Below are 17,434 nucleotides of genomic sequence, written 5' to 3'. Positions count from 1 at the left end.
CAAGGTCATTAAATGCTTTTGCCAGCAAGCATTTTGTTTAATCTCAAGCTCTTTACGTACAGCAAAGAGATGCACTAAGCTGAATTCATCAGCTTTTGCCTCACATGTTAGGAAGTCTGTGAGAAATGTGAGAAAAACTGCAGTAGGGGAAATTATCTGTATTTTTTTTCACTGTGTGACACTGACATAAAGAGCATTTAGTAGAAATTTAAAAATTGCGGCTTGTTTAAGTAGCAGTTCAGTTCATCCCTGCTGCAGCATCTACAGATGGGGCTTACAAAGACCTCCAGAAATAGCCACACCTTATGGTCTCACCTAGCACGAGAGAACCCAAAATCTAAGCTGTGCCAATACAGAATGATTACTACCTTTTTTTTAATCCAGTATATATTATATACATGAACTATTTATGTTGTATCCTTGCCTTTTAAAGCTCTTCTTTATTTTACAAAACGGAAATAATTTTATTTGGTTTCCTGTTATCCCTACAACTCCTTTCTCAGCTTCCAATAAGATAAGGCAAGGTCAATTTTATTCTTAAACTCAGAAAATATTGTAACTTCCAGCTAAAATAAGCTATTTTCACATGGGATTTTTTTGTTTTTTGCAAAAGCCCCCACCCCAAATACCAAAAACTGAGAAGGAACACATCTCTAAATGTCTACAGACACTTAGGAGTGTAGCACAAGTAACATTTACATTCCTTCATGTACACTAGCTCTGCCCATACCATGTTAACAATGTAATTTTATAACAGATTCTGCACACAGCAGTGTGTGTTGCACAGGAGGATTAAGTGTTCCTGTGCATCTTCTCTAACCTGAACAAACAGCCCATGGCTTGCAACACACTGTTCTAAAAATATCTCTCACCTACAAAGGCTCACTTAATATGCCTGCAGGTATGTTTTTCTACAACCAAAGCTCCTTTACAATTTAATTCAAACTAAAATCTAATGGAATAAAGGGAGTAGAGTGACTAACAACACAATGGATCTAGAGGCATAAACGTTTTACTCGGATGTGTCAAGAAAGAGATACACACAAGGAACATCGAGGCACTCATGGTAACATGGCACACTATGGCTTATACACTTCCCTTGAGGAAACTCCTTAAGAGTTACAGCCAGTACGGAACTAGCACAGTACTGTTTTATGGAGAACTCAAGAAAATTTTTCTATTGCAAGAAGCAAAATAAATATGAGAAGTAGTAAGTGTGCAATGCTGTAATATACAATAATCAGTCAACTTCCAAGACTGCCTTCCCATGCAAGCCCAAACTTGCCCAACTTGCAACTATTTCTTCACATTAGACATAATACCTAAAGATGGCAGGCGTATTTTAGACTTGTTCAGCTTCAGGTTACATATGGAAAACACACTCTAGGTAGTAGGGAAAGGTTAAGTGACACAAGCTGTGGTATAACAGAGGCACTTACCTCAGCAATCTTCAGCACTGAGCTTCCATTCAGCTCAAAGGTGGAGGTATATGTTATACAAAGCAAGACCTTGCATCAAAAGAGAGGAAATGAAAAAAATTAAGTTTCAGGCATTATTGACTCTCCTTCTCGCCCACATGCTTCTAGCCACAACTCCTTCCAATTTTGAGAACAGCATCAGAAGCTTCTTAGCACCGTGCGTTACTGGGATAGAGGAGATCCTCCAGAGAAGCTGCATCTGTTGGTCCCAGAGGCACCATCCAATGGATTACTTAGTGCTGTCTCCTACGTATGACCACCAAAAGGAAGATAATCCAGTGATCAACTCTGGCCTTGAACCCTTACTCATATTTTAACCACAAGCTTTGCATGATTTATAATCCATCCTTCCATTCATTTCTATCAATATAACAAAAGAGGAAGGAAAAATGCATACAATGCATGTTATTACTTAAGTGGAACAGAACCATAAGTATTATGTGAAACAAGCCATTAATTACTGCCTGGAAAGTATATTTCCAGTAAGTGTATTATAGTCACTTGATAATGAGTAGCTAAAAAACAATCCCTAAGCCCCAATTCATGAAGGAAGGCCTGTCCTGTCCTGAATTCAACAGGAGGAATAACACACTAAAAGACTAATTTGACACCTTACTTTGAAGAGAAAGGGAGGAAGAATGTGATGTGAACCACAGGGGTAAATGGGTGAGTGAAGCAATGTGGTGAGAGGTACTGTGGTGTGATGCCTTTTATGTCTGGAGATGTCTTCCCTCTCTCCTGCCTTCCTTTCCAATCTCTCCTGCCACACAGAAGATAGAATCTCAGCTACTGTTCTCTTTTTCTTCAAAGCAGAATTCCTCCAGTACCAGAATTTATGTTTGGCTTGGTCTGAAATAATATGAGCTCCTTGGATAAATGTACCAACAAATATCAATCATATTAACACTAATGTATTGGTCTCTACAACTTCTCAGCCCCACTCAGAACTACTGCTCTCTGCTTCACAAGGAGGTATGGGGCATCAAATAACATCAACATTACTGGCTCTTAATTAGAAGCAAAGTACAGAAGAGTCTATCCACAGGTGAGTGGGACATTTCCCTGAAGGAGGATGTAAATAATCTATTTTGCATTTTGAGAGCCGTATGGAAAAGTTTCTATACACTGAAATGCACTGCACATTTACAAATGTTTTTTGTAGCAGAAAACCTGTATTTCACTACAGGATGTCACACCTTACTCCAAGGTTGTAGGGTTTTCTGTTTGTTTGTTCGCACTTTTGTTTTGTAAATAAAATATCAATAAGGAGCTAGATCCTGTTTTTATAGATGATGATTTTACTACAAAGTGTTCCAAATAGGCCATTGTGTAATGGCAGTTTTACAGCTTTCTGTATATGTTATCTTGACTTGACTCTCAGTCCTTTATAAATAGAAGCTGAATAATGTGGAAAAACACTAGAGGTAGTGACAACAAAAAAGGGTACTCTACTCTTACAAATTACAACAGTCCTGCACTAGAAACTATTTTTTTTTATATTTAGCATTTATCTTTGGAGCAAAGCAAAGTTGCTGAGCCAAATTCCTTCTTCATGGTTTCTCTATTCTTTGAAATTAACAAAACAGATTTTCTTAAAACTGTTATACAGCACACCCCAATATTACAAGGAGAGGTACAAGCTACTGAACACTTGAACTTGCCAGAGAAAGCAATCTAATTCTAACCACAAACAACTAAGAATGCTGTACTTTGTATTTCTTGATAGGAACTCCACAAATTTCTCTGCAATCCATAACATTTACTGGTACGTGCACTACTGCCAGTGAAAAGGAACTGTGGTATCTCTCTTCCTGTCCCCAGAACAAATTCTATACAACACAGAAAAATAAATGGTCAATTATAAAAACTCTCAATAATCTCATTTGGAGAACAAGTACATAAGTTATAAGGGCTGTTATTTCCATTTGTTGCTCAGTCCATATGTGCAAAATGTAAAACTTTGAAGCTAAACAATTTTGTTTAGCACTAACTGGATTCTTAACTACTGGCCAGCCTCACAGTCAGCTGTGGGGCCTCACTTTCTCAGCTATCAATTACCCTGACATTTTATTGACATTTCTAATAGCTGTGAAAGCTCAGCAGTTGGCTAAAAATTTATATTCAGTACTTGAGGAAAAACTGATTTGTATCCTCCAGACACTGCTGTAGAACACAGTTCCTAAACCCAGAAACAGACAAATGCTACTTCCCACTGACAAATCTCTTCTTATAACACTAAGAACCACGATGGACATCCACGACTAATCCTATTCAGTGGTGCGTGTGTCCTGATTTTCCCTACTTGTAAAATCTTATTTACTTCATGTGTTCTCTGCTCTCTTGTCCCATCTTGGCTTTGTAGGATGTGTTACTATCTAATGCTTTCCAAAGACCAAAACCTGGATGCCAATACACTACAATTCATGGAAGGACACAAGGACACACCAGTTCAGGCATTCTTTTTAGCCTTTGCTCTTCAAAATATCTTTCTTACCTTTTTTTCTTTTTCTTTTTTTTTTTTTTTTTTTTTTTTTTGTTTTTGTTTTTGTTTTTGTTTTGTTTTTATTTCCACCTTTTATAGAACTGAACTGTGAAAAGTTAGTGTGTATACACACACACATATATATATTTTCCTTTCTGTCACAAATGCCAAAAACCTGCATGTAATGTGGATGACAGAAATATCAGAGATGAAGTTCAGTAAGGAAGTGATGATCAAAACTTTGCTGTGAAGCAAAAGAGAATTTCAGCAAAAACACCGCAAAGCTTTGACTGCTACTCTTTGTAAAAAGTAAGATCTGGGAACCCACTAGCTAGAGAAAAGGCATACGAGCTGATGCAATCAAATGACAGAAGCACAAGTTACCAGCCAGTATATTCTTGGCTTTACTCAACTGCTACCAGTTTCCCTCACAAATCATTTGTGAGTTCTGAGACACCATCTCTGATCAATACACAAGACTGCTCTCAGCTATGATTTCCATCGGTCCTGCTGCAGGGCTCATTTACAGTCTTGGCAATGACCCAAACACTTAACTTGCATGTTTTCCCATTTATGTGGAACAAACAGGAAGACAGCAGGCTCCTCTTTTAAATTACTGGATGAAATATGGGATGAAATACTGGATAAAATAAAACCAAAGAAACAAAAACAAACTTAATCATTCAGAACCACTGAAAACAGAGTCTCCAGACAGGATATCCCCACAGACTGCCTAACTACTGATGACACTAACTCAAACAATCTGTATTTTAGGAAATTAAAGAAAAGATAGAAACTTTCTTGGGCAATGACATGCTGTTTTTGCAACCACTGGTATGGGAAAGCAATTCCAGTAAAACTACAATGCAGTTCCTAATAAATAGAAAGCAATTCCAGTAAAAAATAAAATTGAAAATCAGCTCCATACTGATAGTTATGGATCCTTAAACCCCATTTTGTTTCCTTTTTTTTAATTTTCCCTTTTTAAGAAGGAACTTATATGACTGTAGAGATAGATTCAAAGTCACACAACTTCCAGGAATTTTTAACTGGCTTGCATTATTTTGCAAATGCCCAATGAGATCACATTTCCATAAATGGTTTATTCATAATGAAAGTATTTATTTTAATTACTGTTGCAGCTCTGTCTGTCATGGAACAAGAAATATAATTCCTACTCCCAGGAGTCCCAGGATACAGTCCCAAATGTACTGTAAGAGCACACACATGGGTAGTTTTCAAAATAAGTAGAAACAAAACAAAAAAAATCTGCTTCTGATGCCAAAATGGTCAATTAAAACAAAATGTACAGGATTTAATATGCAATGCAATTAAACTGACATCACAATGTCTATCCATCCTGTGCCATGTGCTCTAGGATGACCCTGCCTAAGCAGGGAGTTGGACCAGATGAGCACTGTAGTCCCTTACAGCCTTACCTATTCTGTGATTCTCTGTGATTCTATACTTCAGGAGAGAGTATTCCAAGCCAGGTTGGATAGGGCTTTGAACAACCTGGTCAAGTGGGAGATGTCCCTATCCATGGCAGGGGCATTGGAACTAGATGAACTTTAAGGCTCCTTTCAACCCAAACCATTCTGTGGCATCTTGAAGAGGAAAGAAGTGGGAATGCTTTTATATTGTAAGCCTGCCTAGCATTGCTAGCCAAGTTCCTTAAGTGTTTAGTACATATCTGTAGTACAAAACAATTCTCACATTGAAGAGCTCATGGTAGAGGCACGTGAATTAAACAGCGTGTAATAAAGCAAGCAGTACCCCCAAGAAAGAGAGAAAAGGTTCAGAACTTTACAAAGAAAACCCTTTTGCAACCATCTCTAATCCCTTGCCGGGATTTGTAAAAGAAGCCTTTCCTGACTTACTTTACTTGCAGGCTTGTACACTTGGATGCAATGTGTGTCAGATGATTCTCAAATCCTGCCCCTTGGAGGAAAATCCTGACAGGAAGGACAGCCCTTTACCTCATTCAGTAGTTTGACATTTAAAGTCATCCAGTATTTCTGCAAAACAGTTTGGACAGGAGGTGTCCTCCTATTTGCCAAGATAACTGGTAACCTGCTCATGTCGCGCTCTTAGGCCTCGAAGGAAAACAAGGGCAAGAGAAGCAAAGCACATTAATGAAGTCATGTATGCTGTGTCAGTCACCACTGTACCAAACAGCAGATTTTAACTGTGGAGAGAGAGGAGAGTGTGTCTGCTTTGAATCAGTAAACCCATAAATGCTGCTCAGCATTATGAATACACCAGGGCTTCAGACATAAGGACTGTATCTGGTACAGGAGAACCTCACACATCATCAGTAACGACATGCTGAGTGCTCTGAGAAGACAATGCCCATTTAGTTCACTGGATTAAAACAGAACCACTGCTGAACACTATTTACGGTGGTATGAAACCGAGAGAAACTTCTGCTTAAGTAATACAGTTGTAGAAGTGAAAGAAATTATTCAAATCTTAAAAATGCTTAACAGTTTGTGTCAATACTCTGACAGGGGCTTTAATCTTCAGAATTTCAACAATTAAAGGCAGGGAAAAACAAAGAAAAAGGCTGACTAGCAGTACTAGGATGACATTCCCCCCTTCACAGGTTACATCCTATTTAGGTATACTGCATTACTTTACAAATTATAATATACAAATCTGAGTAAAACAAACGTGAAAAAGGACAAATACCAAACGGGAAAATACCAACAAAAAGTTTAAAGAGTTCTCAAATAAAAATTAAGTTTCACACAACATCAATTACCAAAATGATTCAAAAGGATGTCAACACATAGATGTAAGTAGAGCCAGAGCTTCGTCAAGAAAAAAAGAACTGGTGTCTCCCCTGGGTGGAAAATTCTGACATTTATTCTTGACAACTAGAGAATTTTTTGGGCAGGGAAGAGGGAAGATAACTCCCATGCTCTCAGATAATGCAAAACCGTAACAGGGAAATGTTCTGCATGGCAATTTGCAACTGCTGATTAAAAATTACTGTTTTAAGTGACTAGATTAATTGGCAAGAAGTTAGCCTGAAGGCAACCTAAGAAGTGGTGTCCCACAAGCTGTCTGGCCTGCCAGAGGATTTTACCCTATCCCAGACCATATCCTGACCTGCATCCAGGAAAATTATATTAAAAAAACAGATAAGCTGGTTTTGTGGTTGCATCACCAACCGCTATGTCACATTGCTTCTGTATCTTCTTCCTCTCTTACAAGAGACATGAAGAGCTCCAGGCTAGAGGACCCAAGGAGCTGGCTGGCAGTGTCAGAACAGCAGGTTGGGACAAAAGTTCTCTCCTCAGCTGCCCCAGGACCAGATGGTGCTAACAGCTATGACCACAGTGGCCCTAATCATGGGATGCTCATAAACAGAGAAGTTCTAAACTGGGTGCATCTGTGCACAGCTCTGGCACACTGCAGTATGGGTGTCATTGCATGCAGCAAAACCTATGGCAAGTGACCCTTTCATGCCACTGTTGTATGGCCACCTTGGCTGGCAGACCTTGGCACTGTCACCACCAGTAAGCATTCATGTCTGTCAGCAGGCAAAAGACTAAAAGGCCAAATGTGAAAGTCAAAGGTTTTCTATATTGGGGGTTCTGATCAAGTAATGTCTTTGCAATTCATTTTCTTAATGGTTAAGTGAACTCCAGGTTCTTGTATGCATGTCAGACTAAAAAAAGTCTGTAAGAACTTGTACTTCCACACTGGATAGGTGTGAAATTACACTTTACAGAGCTAGGGACTTGCTACTTTTTGGTCGATGCCAATGATTTTGATTATGGCACACCAAATGTAACAGTTCCTATGTGACAGAACGAGCATGTTTTCTATCTGAAAACACCTTCTCAGAGCTCTGAAACAGCTAAAATTTTTGCACTAGAATTTTTTCAGGGAAGAAACTAAGCCTACTTTTCTATCCTGCAAATCTTTTAAGCTGACCAACCCTCTGCTTAGATTTTCGAAGTTACACATCTGACCAAACCCACAGAGGTCGTTCAGGGATAGAATTCAAGCACAGAAAGGTAGTGAGGAAAAGCCATGGATCCTGGAAAGAGGTTTCATTATTGAGATTCTACATTCACTACTGACTGGTTTAGGCAGTTAGCATCCAGCATCCATTTGGCCACACTCAGGCCATTATCATTGTCATTCTTTTGGATTCCCTGAGAAAAAATCTCTGCTATTTAATTCAAGACTGGCTTTGGCTACAATGACCAGGCACCTAAGAACGGGGGAGTTCTTTAATCACAGTACTAGGCATTTACCATAGTTCTAATTAACTCAGGAAAGGATAAGCTTATCTTGAAGCACACAAGGTTGGTCATTCAATCCATTAGAATTAACCTGGTTACTTATAACTAAAAGCATGAATAAAATGACTTTTAAAAATAACCAGAAAGAAGTAAAATGAGACAACCAAACCCAAGAGGGTCTGGATTTGTAACTGGCCTAAATTACAAAAATTTAACTTATGAAAAGACTAAGCACTAAGAACTCTATATAGCATTTCTCAGCAGGACTGATCTTAGAAAAAAAATCTTGTTTGCATGATACTGTGCAAGTCTTTACAGGATTCCCTCTTTAAGAGAGCAGATGCTAATACACCTCTGAATTAGGGATTGGACAAAACAGAGTTATTGCTTATGACAGCTCATACCAAGCACCACTGTTACAAGAACTAATGAACCTTCAGGCAAAACTTTCTTCTACAAATTTTCAGCATTTTATATTTTTTCCTTATTAATAGAAATTTAAAGCCAGTTTTGAATTAAAGCATGCAAGTGAAGTTGCATAATTGTTTTTATTTTTACTTTATTCAAAGCATAGGCTGTTTCTGCTCAGATGCCTGGACTGCAATTTACATTGCAAGGGATATTGAAAAATGTTTGCAACAATGTAGTGCATAAAATATGCGGAGAGGAAAAAACAGTCTCTTGTTCCCAAATTCTATATTAATTAAAATGCATAGATAAACAGCAAGTACCACCAATTGGGTTGCTGTTTCCCATCCTGATAATAACAGTCCCTCCTCTCCATCATGACTGAGAAGTTATATTTTTACTGCTGCACCAATGAATTCTTTTTTAATAGGCACTTAAATAACTGTCTTTATTTCTATATAAAACTAGTATATATGCTGTGCCTCAAAGAGGCAGGGAATAACATAGTTTACATATACCTTTAAATCCAAGTTGTTTTAGTCCTCCATTCGATTTTACAGTTCAAGACAAAGCAGAACAGTTGTAAATTATATTTGACTAAGAATAACAACATTGTATGTGGAAAAACAGATTTCATAAATATTAATCTTAAAACAATGAGAAGATATGTATCTGAGAGAGCTCATGAGTGATTAGCTCATTTATTAATATTCAAGAAAATGGTTTAGAATATAATCATCCACAGAGACTGGCATTGTACAGTTATGTTTTGTATCAAACACTTTGGAGCCACTTTTCAAATACATAAGTTGTTCCCTGTCTTGGAGCGCCAAAAAGACCTGTTCAACAGCAACAAAGTTCCTGACAAGTTTTCTGAAATAATTAACCATAGGTTTTGCTTGGTTGGTCAAGCACATTCCAGCTTCATTCAATATTTGTACCAGATCAGGACTATCTCCCTGAACCCATAACAACATGGTTGTATGGATTCTAAAACAGGTCAACTATAATTGTTATAAAAACTAATGCAAAAAAAAAAATAAAATAAAATAAAATTGTCACTAAACTTTCTCTGACTCGTTGTAGACTTTCAGTAGTGACCTTCTCAAGTGACTAATTTGACACTGCAACTGGAGCCCTAACAATTTAATTAATTACTACAGAACATAAATTAATAAAAACTAAGAGATGACTCTTAGCACTCAAAGAATCACTTTGCACCTTTAAAGCATTACGGTAATAATTTTGGAAAGAACAGTTGCTAATATCCAGCCTAAAGACAATCTGTCCTTACACAAACTAAACTTTACCACAGAACTCTAAGTCAGATCTCAGTTCTGAATATAACCAAAATGAAAACTGAAATCACAAAAAGAGCTATCTAGTGTTATTACTGGAGAGCTCCCAAATGCTGTATTAATGGATCAAGGAAAAGACAAAGAGAAAAGATTGCCTTGACACAGCAGATTTAGCAAGGGTTCATTAAACCTCATTCACAGAAGAAAAAGACTTCTGGCTGACTCCTCACTGAAAGCCTCCAGAAGAAAAATCATAAAAAATTTGCCCATCAGCACAAAAAACACCTAATCCACAAACAAATGCAAGCTGGAGTTACTGGGAATAAACTAATCTTTCCTAAATGAAACTGCTGTTCACCATGGATAACAGGTAAATAATGGGAACTAGAAGAGTCTTCCCTCTAAAGCCACTTTGGAAGATTATCTTTTGGTTTCAAAGCAATCCTCAAGTCTATTCAAAAACCACCACAAGTCAGGTAGCTGTAACTCAACTGTGTGAATTCCTCTCAGATGTAACAAGAAACAAAGCTGGGATCTTCACTGACAGAAACACAGCATAAATTCATAACATGCCCAGTATGTCACCATTAATCAGAACAGTGAAATAAAGAACAAGTATTTGGAAAAACATCAAATCCCAAACCTGAGTTTCTTTCACAAGAGGTCATTATTCTCTTTCTTGCTTGAAAACTTTTGCCCTGCAAGTTCTAAATTTCCTGGGAAATCTGGACACAGACTGAACTGAAATGCACTGAATTATATGATAAGGCTGTCTCTGTGACTGAAGAAAACAAAAGAATGCAATAGAAAGGGAAATTTTACAAGATCAATCACACCTCTTTCCTAAGAGCAACTTTCTTACTTCAATACCCATTATATTTCAGTGTATCTGGTTTGTCTGGAGAACTTGTTTCTGTGTGAGGACTCATCTAGTAATTTTCAATTCATTAAACATTTTTTGCTGTTGTCTGAGAATAATGTTATCACAGTCAGATAGAAGCACTGCATTATTAAGAAGGTGGTCAACTCATAAATGAAAGTGACTATAAAATGCATGAGAATAAAGGAAAAATAAAAAAAGAAGAAGAAAAAAAACCCTACATGTCCCTGCTGTTTAGTATTTCTTCCATACGTCCCACTTCCTCAGTATTTGGTTTCAGTTGCTTGGGTGCCACAGTTAAATTCAAAGCCTAGTTGTAGTTCTTCCAGGAGCCTTTCCTGGAGGGATAGCATTTTAGGGTCAGGGCTAGTGATAAAAATGACCAAAAACACAAAGAGAGAAAGTAAATATCACAGAATTGCTGAGGTTTGAAGTGACTGCAATCCAGAGGTTCAGCTATAGATTAGATTCCCAGCTTCCTTTTCCACTGCTGATCTGACAATAGTTGACAGCGCTTTTGTCAATACTATATGTATTCCTCCAAGCAAGGGTCTAATTGCACAAAGTAGAAATACTTCAGCCATTTAAAAACATCTGAAGCCAGAATTTAAAAGCATCAAGCCAGGGAGAAAAACAAAAACAAAAACAACAACAACCAAACAAACAACAAAAAAAACCCCCCACAAAACAAAAAAACAACACCACAAAACACAAACCCAACAACAAAACAGGATCCCCCGATTCCACAACTGAACTCAAAAGCAAATTTTAATTTTCAATCCAGAACATGCCCCCTTTCTGCCGCAGACTATCTGTAGCTTATCAGTCTAGTGCTTAACATCAACCAAATGTCCCCACCCCTCAATGTGAGATACACCCTTGCATTTCACTCAATTATAACATGGCACCATATCACACAACAAATTTTTTCCCACTTCTGAGCCAGCCCCACTGCATGATCGTGTTCATCCAAGGAAAGTCCATTAATGTCCCCTTGATATTTTCTATGCATCTGCAGTTGTAGAAATAGAGCAGTGAGTCACTTTGGTGTATCACTGATAAAATGTTGCATTTGATTAGCGATCAATATATCTCCTCCCTCCTACATGAATATTCTAAAGAAAATTATTATAAAAGTATAAATATTTAATTATTCTATTTGAAACTGAAGTTATAGATGTATAACAAAATCATCAGCAAGGTACTGTATGATTGTGTGATTTTTCTTTTCCACTGTTACAGCCAGCTGAGCATAGTAAAACACAAACTGGTAACACATATTAGAAGGCTTTTCAGTCTTACAGCAATAAGGATGACAACAGCAAAGATGAATACTAAAGTAGCCTTGTGTCAGATACACTATTCCCTCTAGTCACACTTTCTGAATTACCTGGTTCTTCAGCATCTCTTATTATAAATTAAAGCACCTAAATAACCTCACTTTAGTCCCTGGTGTGAAAATACTAATAAATCTCTACCATAAAATACATCAGAGATAAAAAGAATATACAGAGTGGGTAGCAATTGAGATATTCTAAAGAAATATTTGGCTTAGCAGTTAAATAACATACAAGTCTGAATGCAAAATTTATCCACCCAGCTTGCTTTGATATGTGGGAAATCAAATCTAGTTAGTACACCTGTGTTTGTTGCTCATGCCCATTCATGTCAAAGAGAAACCACAGCCTTTCCACCCCCCTCACTGAAAACACCACTGCCTTTTTTAGGCATAAAAGTGCTGTTGGCATAAGAATTACCCAGTGCTTAGTAATTATAAGGGCATCCTTGCAAGAAAAATAAACAAGGATTTCAGAGTATCACTTTTATTCTAGAAATCCAAGGGAGGAATTTCCCCATATTATCACTCTACATGAAAAACCCAAATAGAAAGGCACAATCCCCAACTGGTATTCAGAAGAAGCAGAGTCAAGCCAAGTTTATGCAAAGGTAAGAGGTACCTCACCTAGCACAGGAGAGAGAGATAATGTGAGAGCAGAAGGCTTTGAGTTCATCTTGACAGTTGCATTTGGGCACTATAAATCTTCCCTGGCTGCCCAAGATGCATGCCTGCACAGTCACCAGCCATGGCCTTTAATTCTGAATGCTATCAGAGTGCTGGTTTTGTCATCCTTAATCTGGCAATCCACAGAGCATTCCATGACACCCTTAAAAATCAGGAGGATTTGGTACCTAGCCATAAATTAGTCAATGCCCTTCCATTTTTACAACAGAGGCCCCAGCTGTTTGCTTTTTTCACTTCCAGAGGAGATCCAGCTGGTGGAAGTCAGGCTGGCTGGGATAGACAGTGGGCTGACCTCAACTGGTCATGCAGGAGGCAGCAACTTAAGGCCATGGGAAGCAAGATGTTGAGAGGGAAAACATCTAACTAGGTTATGGTGAGAAGAACACCATTATGGGAGTAGTTATGTTGATTAGATTATTCCATATTAGGCAATGTTTCTAGTTCTTGTCTATGATTGGTTTGTAACACTTGCTATATAAGGTTATGTTTTGAGTTTATGTTGATTGGTTCCTTACCCTCAGATGTAAACCTATATATGGTTAAACTTACCCTATTGTTACCTCTTTGGAGATTGTCCTGTATGCACGGCTTCTGCCCTTTGTTGTTTTGCTCATTACTTACTTTTCCAGGCTACTCCATTGTTCCTGTCTCTATTTTGTCACTCCGGGCTGGTCTGGTTTTGAGGTCGTGATACCAAGGCAACACCAGCTAGCACTCCTCTCCACATATTTACAGCAACCATTTCAGCTACTCATACCATTCCTGTCTAAGGATGGCCCTTCAGAATACCTGACATGCTCCAAAAGTGTGTGAAGCAGTGTGAAACTAACTGCCCTTGCACCTCTTTCCTGTGCTCTTCTTTTCACTGCCAATTCCAACATGCAATCATCTGAATGGAAAAAGCATCTTCACAGAGTGCTCTCCTCAGCTAATCAGATCCCTTCACACTTCCATCTGTAACACAGGTGAGTCACAAAAAACCATTAACAAGACCTTTTTTTTTTTTTTTTGATAGTATGTGAAGTGTAAATTTCTGGTGTACTCTTACTGGGAATGGCAGGAGATACTTAGGATAGGATTGGAAAAAAAAACAAAACAAAACACAACAACCAAACAACCAACCAAACGAAACACATTTAAGTGATTTAGGAGCTTACATGCCAGCAACTTACAGTGAGTTCTGTACTCCTGTATGTCTACTTTCACACTGATCTTGCATGACTAAAAGCTTTTGTGTAATCTTTGATGGTTACATTCTTAATACCTGTGAGACTGGTGCCACTGTGCAGCAAGTCACAAAGAACCAGGCTGGCACCACAGATGACACAGTTTTACACAAACCTGCTCCAACTCATGAGTGTGCAATATCTATCTGTGCCAGATAAAGATGTATTTTATCCCTTCCAGATGGAATAACAGTCTAATGTGTTACAATCATAATCTTATCATAATCACATTTTAGCAGATCCAGGGACATAAACACATTGATGGGACCAGCTGCTAGAAATCTCCCTTCTTCCCCCACCAAGGGCTTTAGCCATTCATTAGGCCTGAGTTATCTTAACAGCATTTTCAAGTGTTCCAATGGCATCTGTAACCTTCAGATTACAAACTGAAGAGATGTCTGCTTGATTTGACTGTCAGGCAAGGCTCAGATCTAATGAGTCTGAGTTGTAACTGTCCTGATCACAATATGTTTTGGCCCTCTAGTCTCTTGAAATATTTAAATCAAAATAGAATTTTGCTTTGTTCTCAGAACACAAAGTTGAACTTGTAGACTGATTTTTACCATACACACATTTTGCTCAGAAAAGTATTTGCACATTGAAATTTCACTCAGTGAAATTAAGACTACGTTCTCTTTTCTCTTTTGCACTTAAACTGGAACCGAACATGTTTTTCTAATATAAAAAAAAAAAAAAAAAAAGCATACATAAATACAAGGTTTGGCTTAGGTTTTCTGTGGTTTGATGTTTTGAAATTATTTTTGCTTCTCACATGTCAAGACAACTTGAGAAGATATTTACTCAGAACTGTAGCAAAATACAGTGTTCACATTCTTCTTAGTGTGGGGGCTTTGCCTCGCAGATGTACAGTGAGACTTTCAAAGAAACTGTGCATGCAGATTCTGAATTTTTGACACTCAAGAATGTAAAAAAAAAAAAGCAACTTGCAAAAAAAATCACTGCATTCCAAAAGAGACCTGTTGGTTCAGTACTGCAAGTACTTAACTCTTCCCCTTTCCCTCTGTAGAGACAAAAGAGGCAGGAAGGAGGTGTGCTGGGTTAGGAATGAAGATCAGGGTGTCATCAGTTAAGCCTGGAGCAGAAGCCTGCTGCCATAAAACAGGTAACAGTCCACACAAATACCACTCCCTTTTTTTGTTGCTAGGTTCACCCCTCTGCACATTCTGACACTGTGTGCATATCACACCTCCAGTGATAAAGAGTGGTAAAGAGTACAGCTGGTAGAGAGCAGTTTCAGAGTGGATAACATCTATTCATTAGACCCAAGATGTCACATGGAAGAAACAAAATAACTAATCTATGCACTTCAAAATAAAGGATGGTCAAGGAATAGATCCAAATATATCAATCAGCACTAGGTATAATGAACATGCTAAAAGGACCACCAGGTTTGTTCCAAAATGGTTTCAGCCAACGATCAGCTATAGCACCACAAACCCTGCAGCATAAAGTTTACACCCAAACATCTGAAAACGGTCCACCATCATCTTCCTTCGTACAAGTAACATAGGTATTGCCAATACTGATATAGAAAAGTGACTTCTAAGTTATACAACCAACACAATCACAGGGCAAGGAATTTTGGTATCGCCCCCCACACCCCCCCCCCAAAAAAAAAAAAAACAAAAAAAAAAAAAAAAAAAAAAAAACCAGTACCTCCTGGCAGCTGAGCTTCCCAGCATGCACACAGGAGAACACTAGAGTATTCCTAGAAATGGAAGTTCTGACAGAGTATACAAAAGAATAATTTCCCTTACGTACTGGTCCAGGGACATTTTGATACCTAAACAAATCATGCTCCATCATTAGAATTTTACAAAGAGAAAATACAATTAACAAGTTACACAGCACCTATGCACACGCAATTCAAAATTACAAGCGTGCACAGCCCACTTCATGACCACTAAAGTTCAATAACAAATTTCCAGATCTACAAGTCATTTATCTGTGCCCTCCCATGGAGGAGACTGATTGTCCTGCTTAAGTTTGCTAAAACTGGAACCCCCAGTAATCTGAATCTGAATGTAAACTATCTCCTATTTAATCCAAGGAAACACAAAACAGAACTGAAAACAACTGACATCTGCCAGTAGGAAAAGGAAATCAAATACTGTCCTAAAAGAAAGATTTTCAAGGCAACAGCCAATTTATGTGCTAACCCCAGCATTCAGTCATGCAGCCTCTGTTGCAAGCACTGACGTGTGTGAAACACTAACCTTCATCACTTCAACTTGCAGGTCTTCATTGAGCGAAGGAGTCACTTTCACAGCATTCAGCATCTGATTAAGCAACTGTTTCTCATCTGAGTCTGTTTCCACGGATACAAACCTCTCATCAGACAGCAGCTTCTGCAGAGAGAAAATGGCAACGTACACATTGAGACAAAAACTGCCTCTGTAAAGTACTGCACCTAAACCTATTGGTGCTTGGCACTAAGGTGGTTAGGCTTTCTGCATAAAACTTTCAAATTAATCCAATAATAGAAAATATAAGAGAAACAGCAACTGGGAGATATGTGTCATGTCAGCTCCCATTCCAGTATCATCTTTGCCCATCCCACTTGACAGTGACTAGAAGAAAGCAGACATCTGTAACTGATAAATCACTTCAAATTATGCCCTCAGCAAAACCTCTCAGTATTTTAGAAGCTGGGAGAGACTAGAACCTTTTCAGCCCCGCAGAGCAACAAAACAACAATAGCAATAAAAAACCTACTCAGGCTAGAATCCTGGTATTAAACTAGTGCTATCAGATCTCCTGCCCAACAAGAGACAGTCACCTACCATCCCAATTACTCCAATAGTGTACAGAGCGCAAGTGCTGTAGAGGCGGCACTTCTGATCTCTGGCAAGATGTGTTTTGTGTCATACAGAAGTTGACCATTAATGGATAAAATCAAGTCCTCAGATGAAGAGTACAGTTAACATACGGTTAACATACAGTTAACACATACAGTTAACAAGTGACAAACACACATAGAAACCAACCCAAGCTGAGGTGATACCAAAATTCCTTGTTCTGACATTGGGTTGGTTGAATTTAATTCAATAGACTGACTGAACTTCAGACAATATTTTAGACTGATCAGATTAACTTTGCCCAGTATCTCAAAAACTATCTCCTGGCATTGTCAGTGGGACTAAATCCTTGGAGTTCTACTAGAAATGCCTCTTCCATATGGTCTATAACCATCTTCATGTGTGCTTGTCTTTTATTTCTGGCAGGCATCCTACAAGAATTGTATCCACACAAGTCTTTTCCCAGCTCCTATCTTCTCAGAAGATCCCACAACAGAACAAAACTAGCTTGTCTTAGATCCTAGGAATACAACCTTGCTCTGTCCTAGTAGAGACTTCAAG

The 17,434-nt window shown here is 38.2% G+C and overlaps 1 protein-coding gene and 1 long non-coding RNA gene across 8 annotated transcripts in view; one reads left to right on the top strand and one right to left on the bottom strand.

The window, feature by feature from the left end:
* The window catches only part of ARFGEF3 (ARFGEF family member 3), an 87,982-nt gene that overhangs the window by 54,321 nt on the left and 16,227 nt on the right, over positions 1–17,434 (bottom strand). For all 6 annotated transcript variants that reach the window (XM_058419588.1, XM_040057492.1, XM_058419587.1 and 3 more), the window contains exons 4-5: positions 16,292–16,423; positions 1,440–1,508 (exon numbers count right to left, since the gene is read on the bottom strand). In XM_058419588.1, the coding sequence (XP_058275571.1) occupies positions 1,440–1,508; positions 16,292–16,423 (201 nt within the window). The remainder of the gene's footprint in view (positions 1–1,439; positions 1,509–16,291; positions 16,424–17,434) is intronic.
* On the top strand, positions 13,121–16,440 carry LOC120749789 (uncharacterized). Of its 2 annotated transcripts, XR_005699785.1 has the most exons (4): positions 13,121–13,201; positions 13,732–13,793; positions 15,082–15,177; positions 16,313–16,440. It is a non-coding gene; the product is annotated as an uncharacterized LOC120749789 (long non-coding RNA). The 2 variants fall into 2 exon arrangements; XR_005699784.1 differs by lacking the exon at positions 13,121–13,201 and having other exon boundaries at positions 13,496–13,793.

This window comes from Hirundo rustica, chromosome 3 (genome assembly GCF_015227805.2).
Source record: "Hirundo rustica isolate bHirRus1 chromosome 3, bHirRus1.pri.v3, whole genome shotgun sequence".
Classification (NCBI taxonomy): domain Eukaryota; kingdom Metazoa; phylum Chordata; class Aves; order Passeriformes; family Hirundinidae; genus Hirundo; species Hirundo rustica.
Note: the sequence above shows the minus strand (reverse complement) of the source record. Positions and strands in the feature narration are given on the sequence as shown.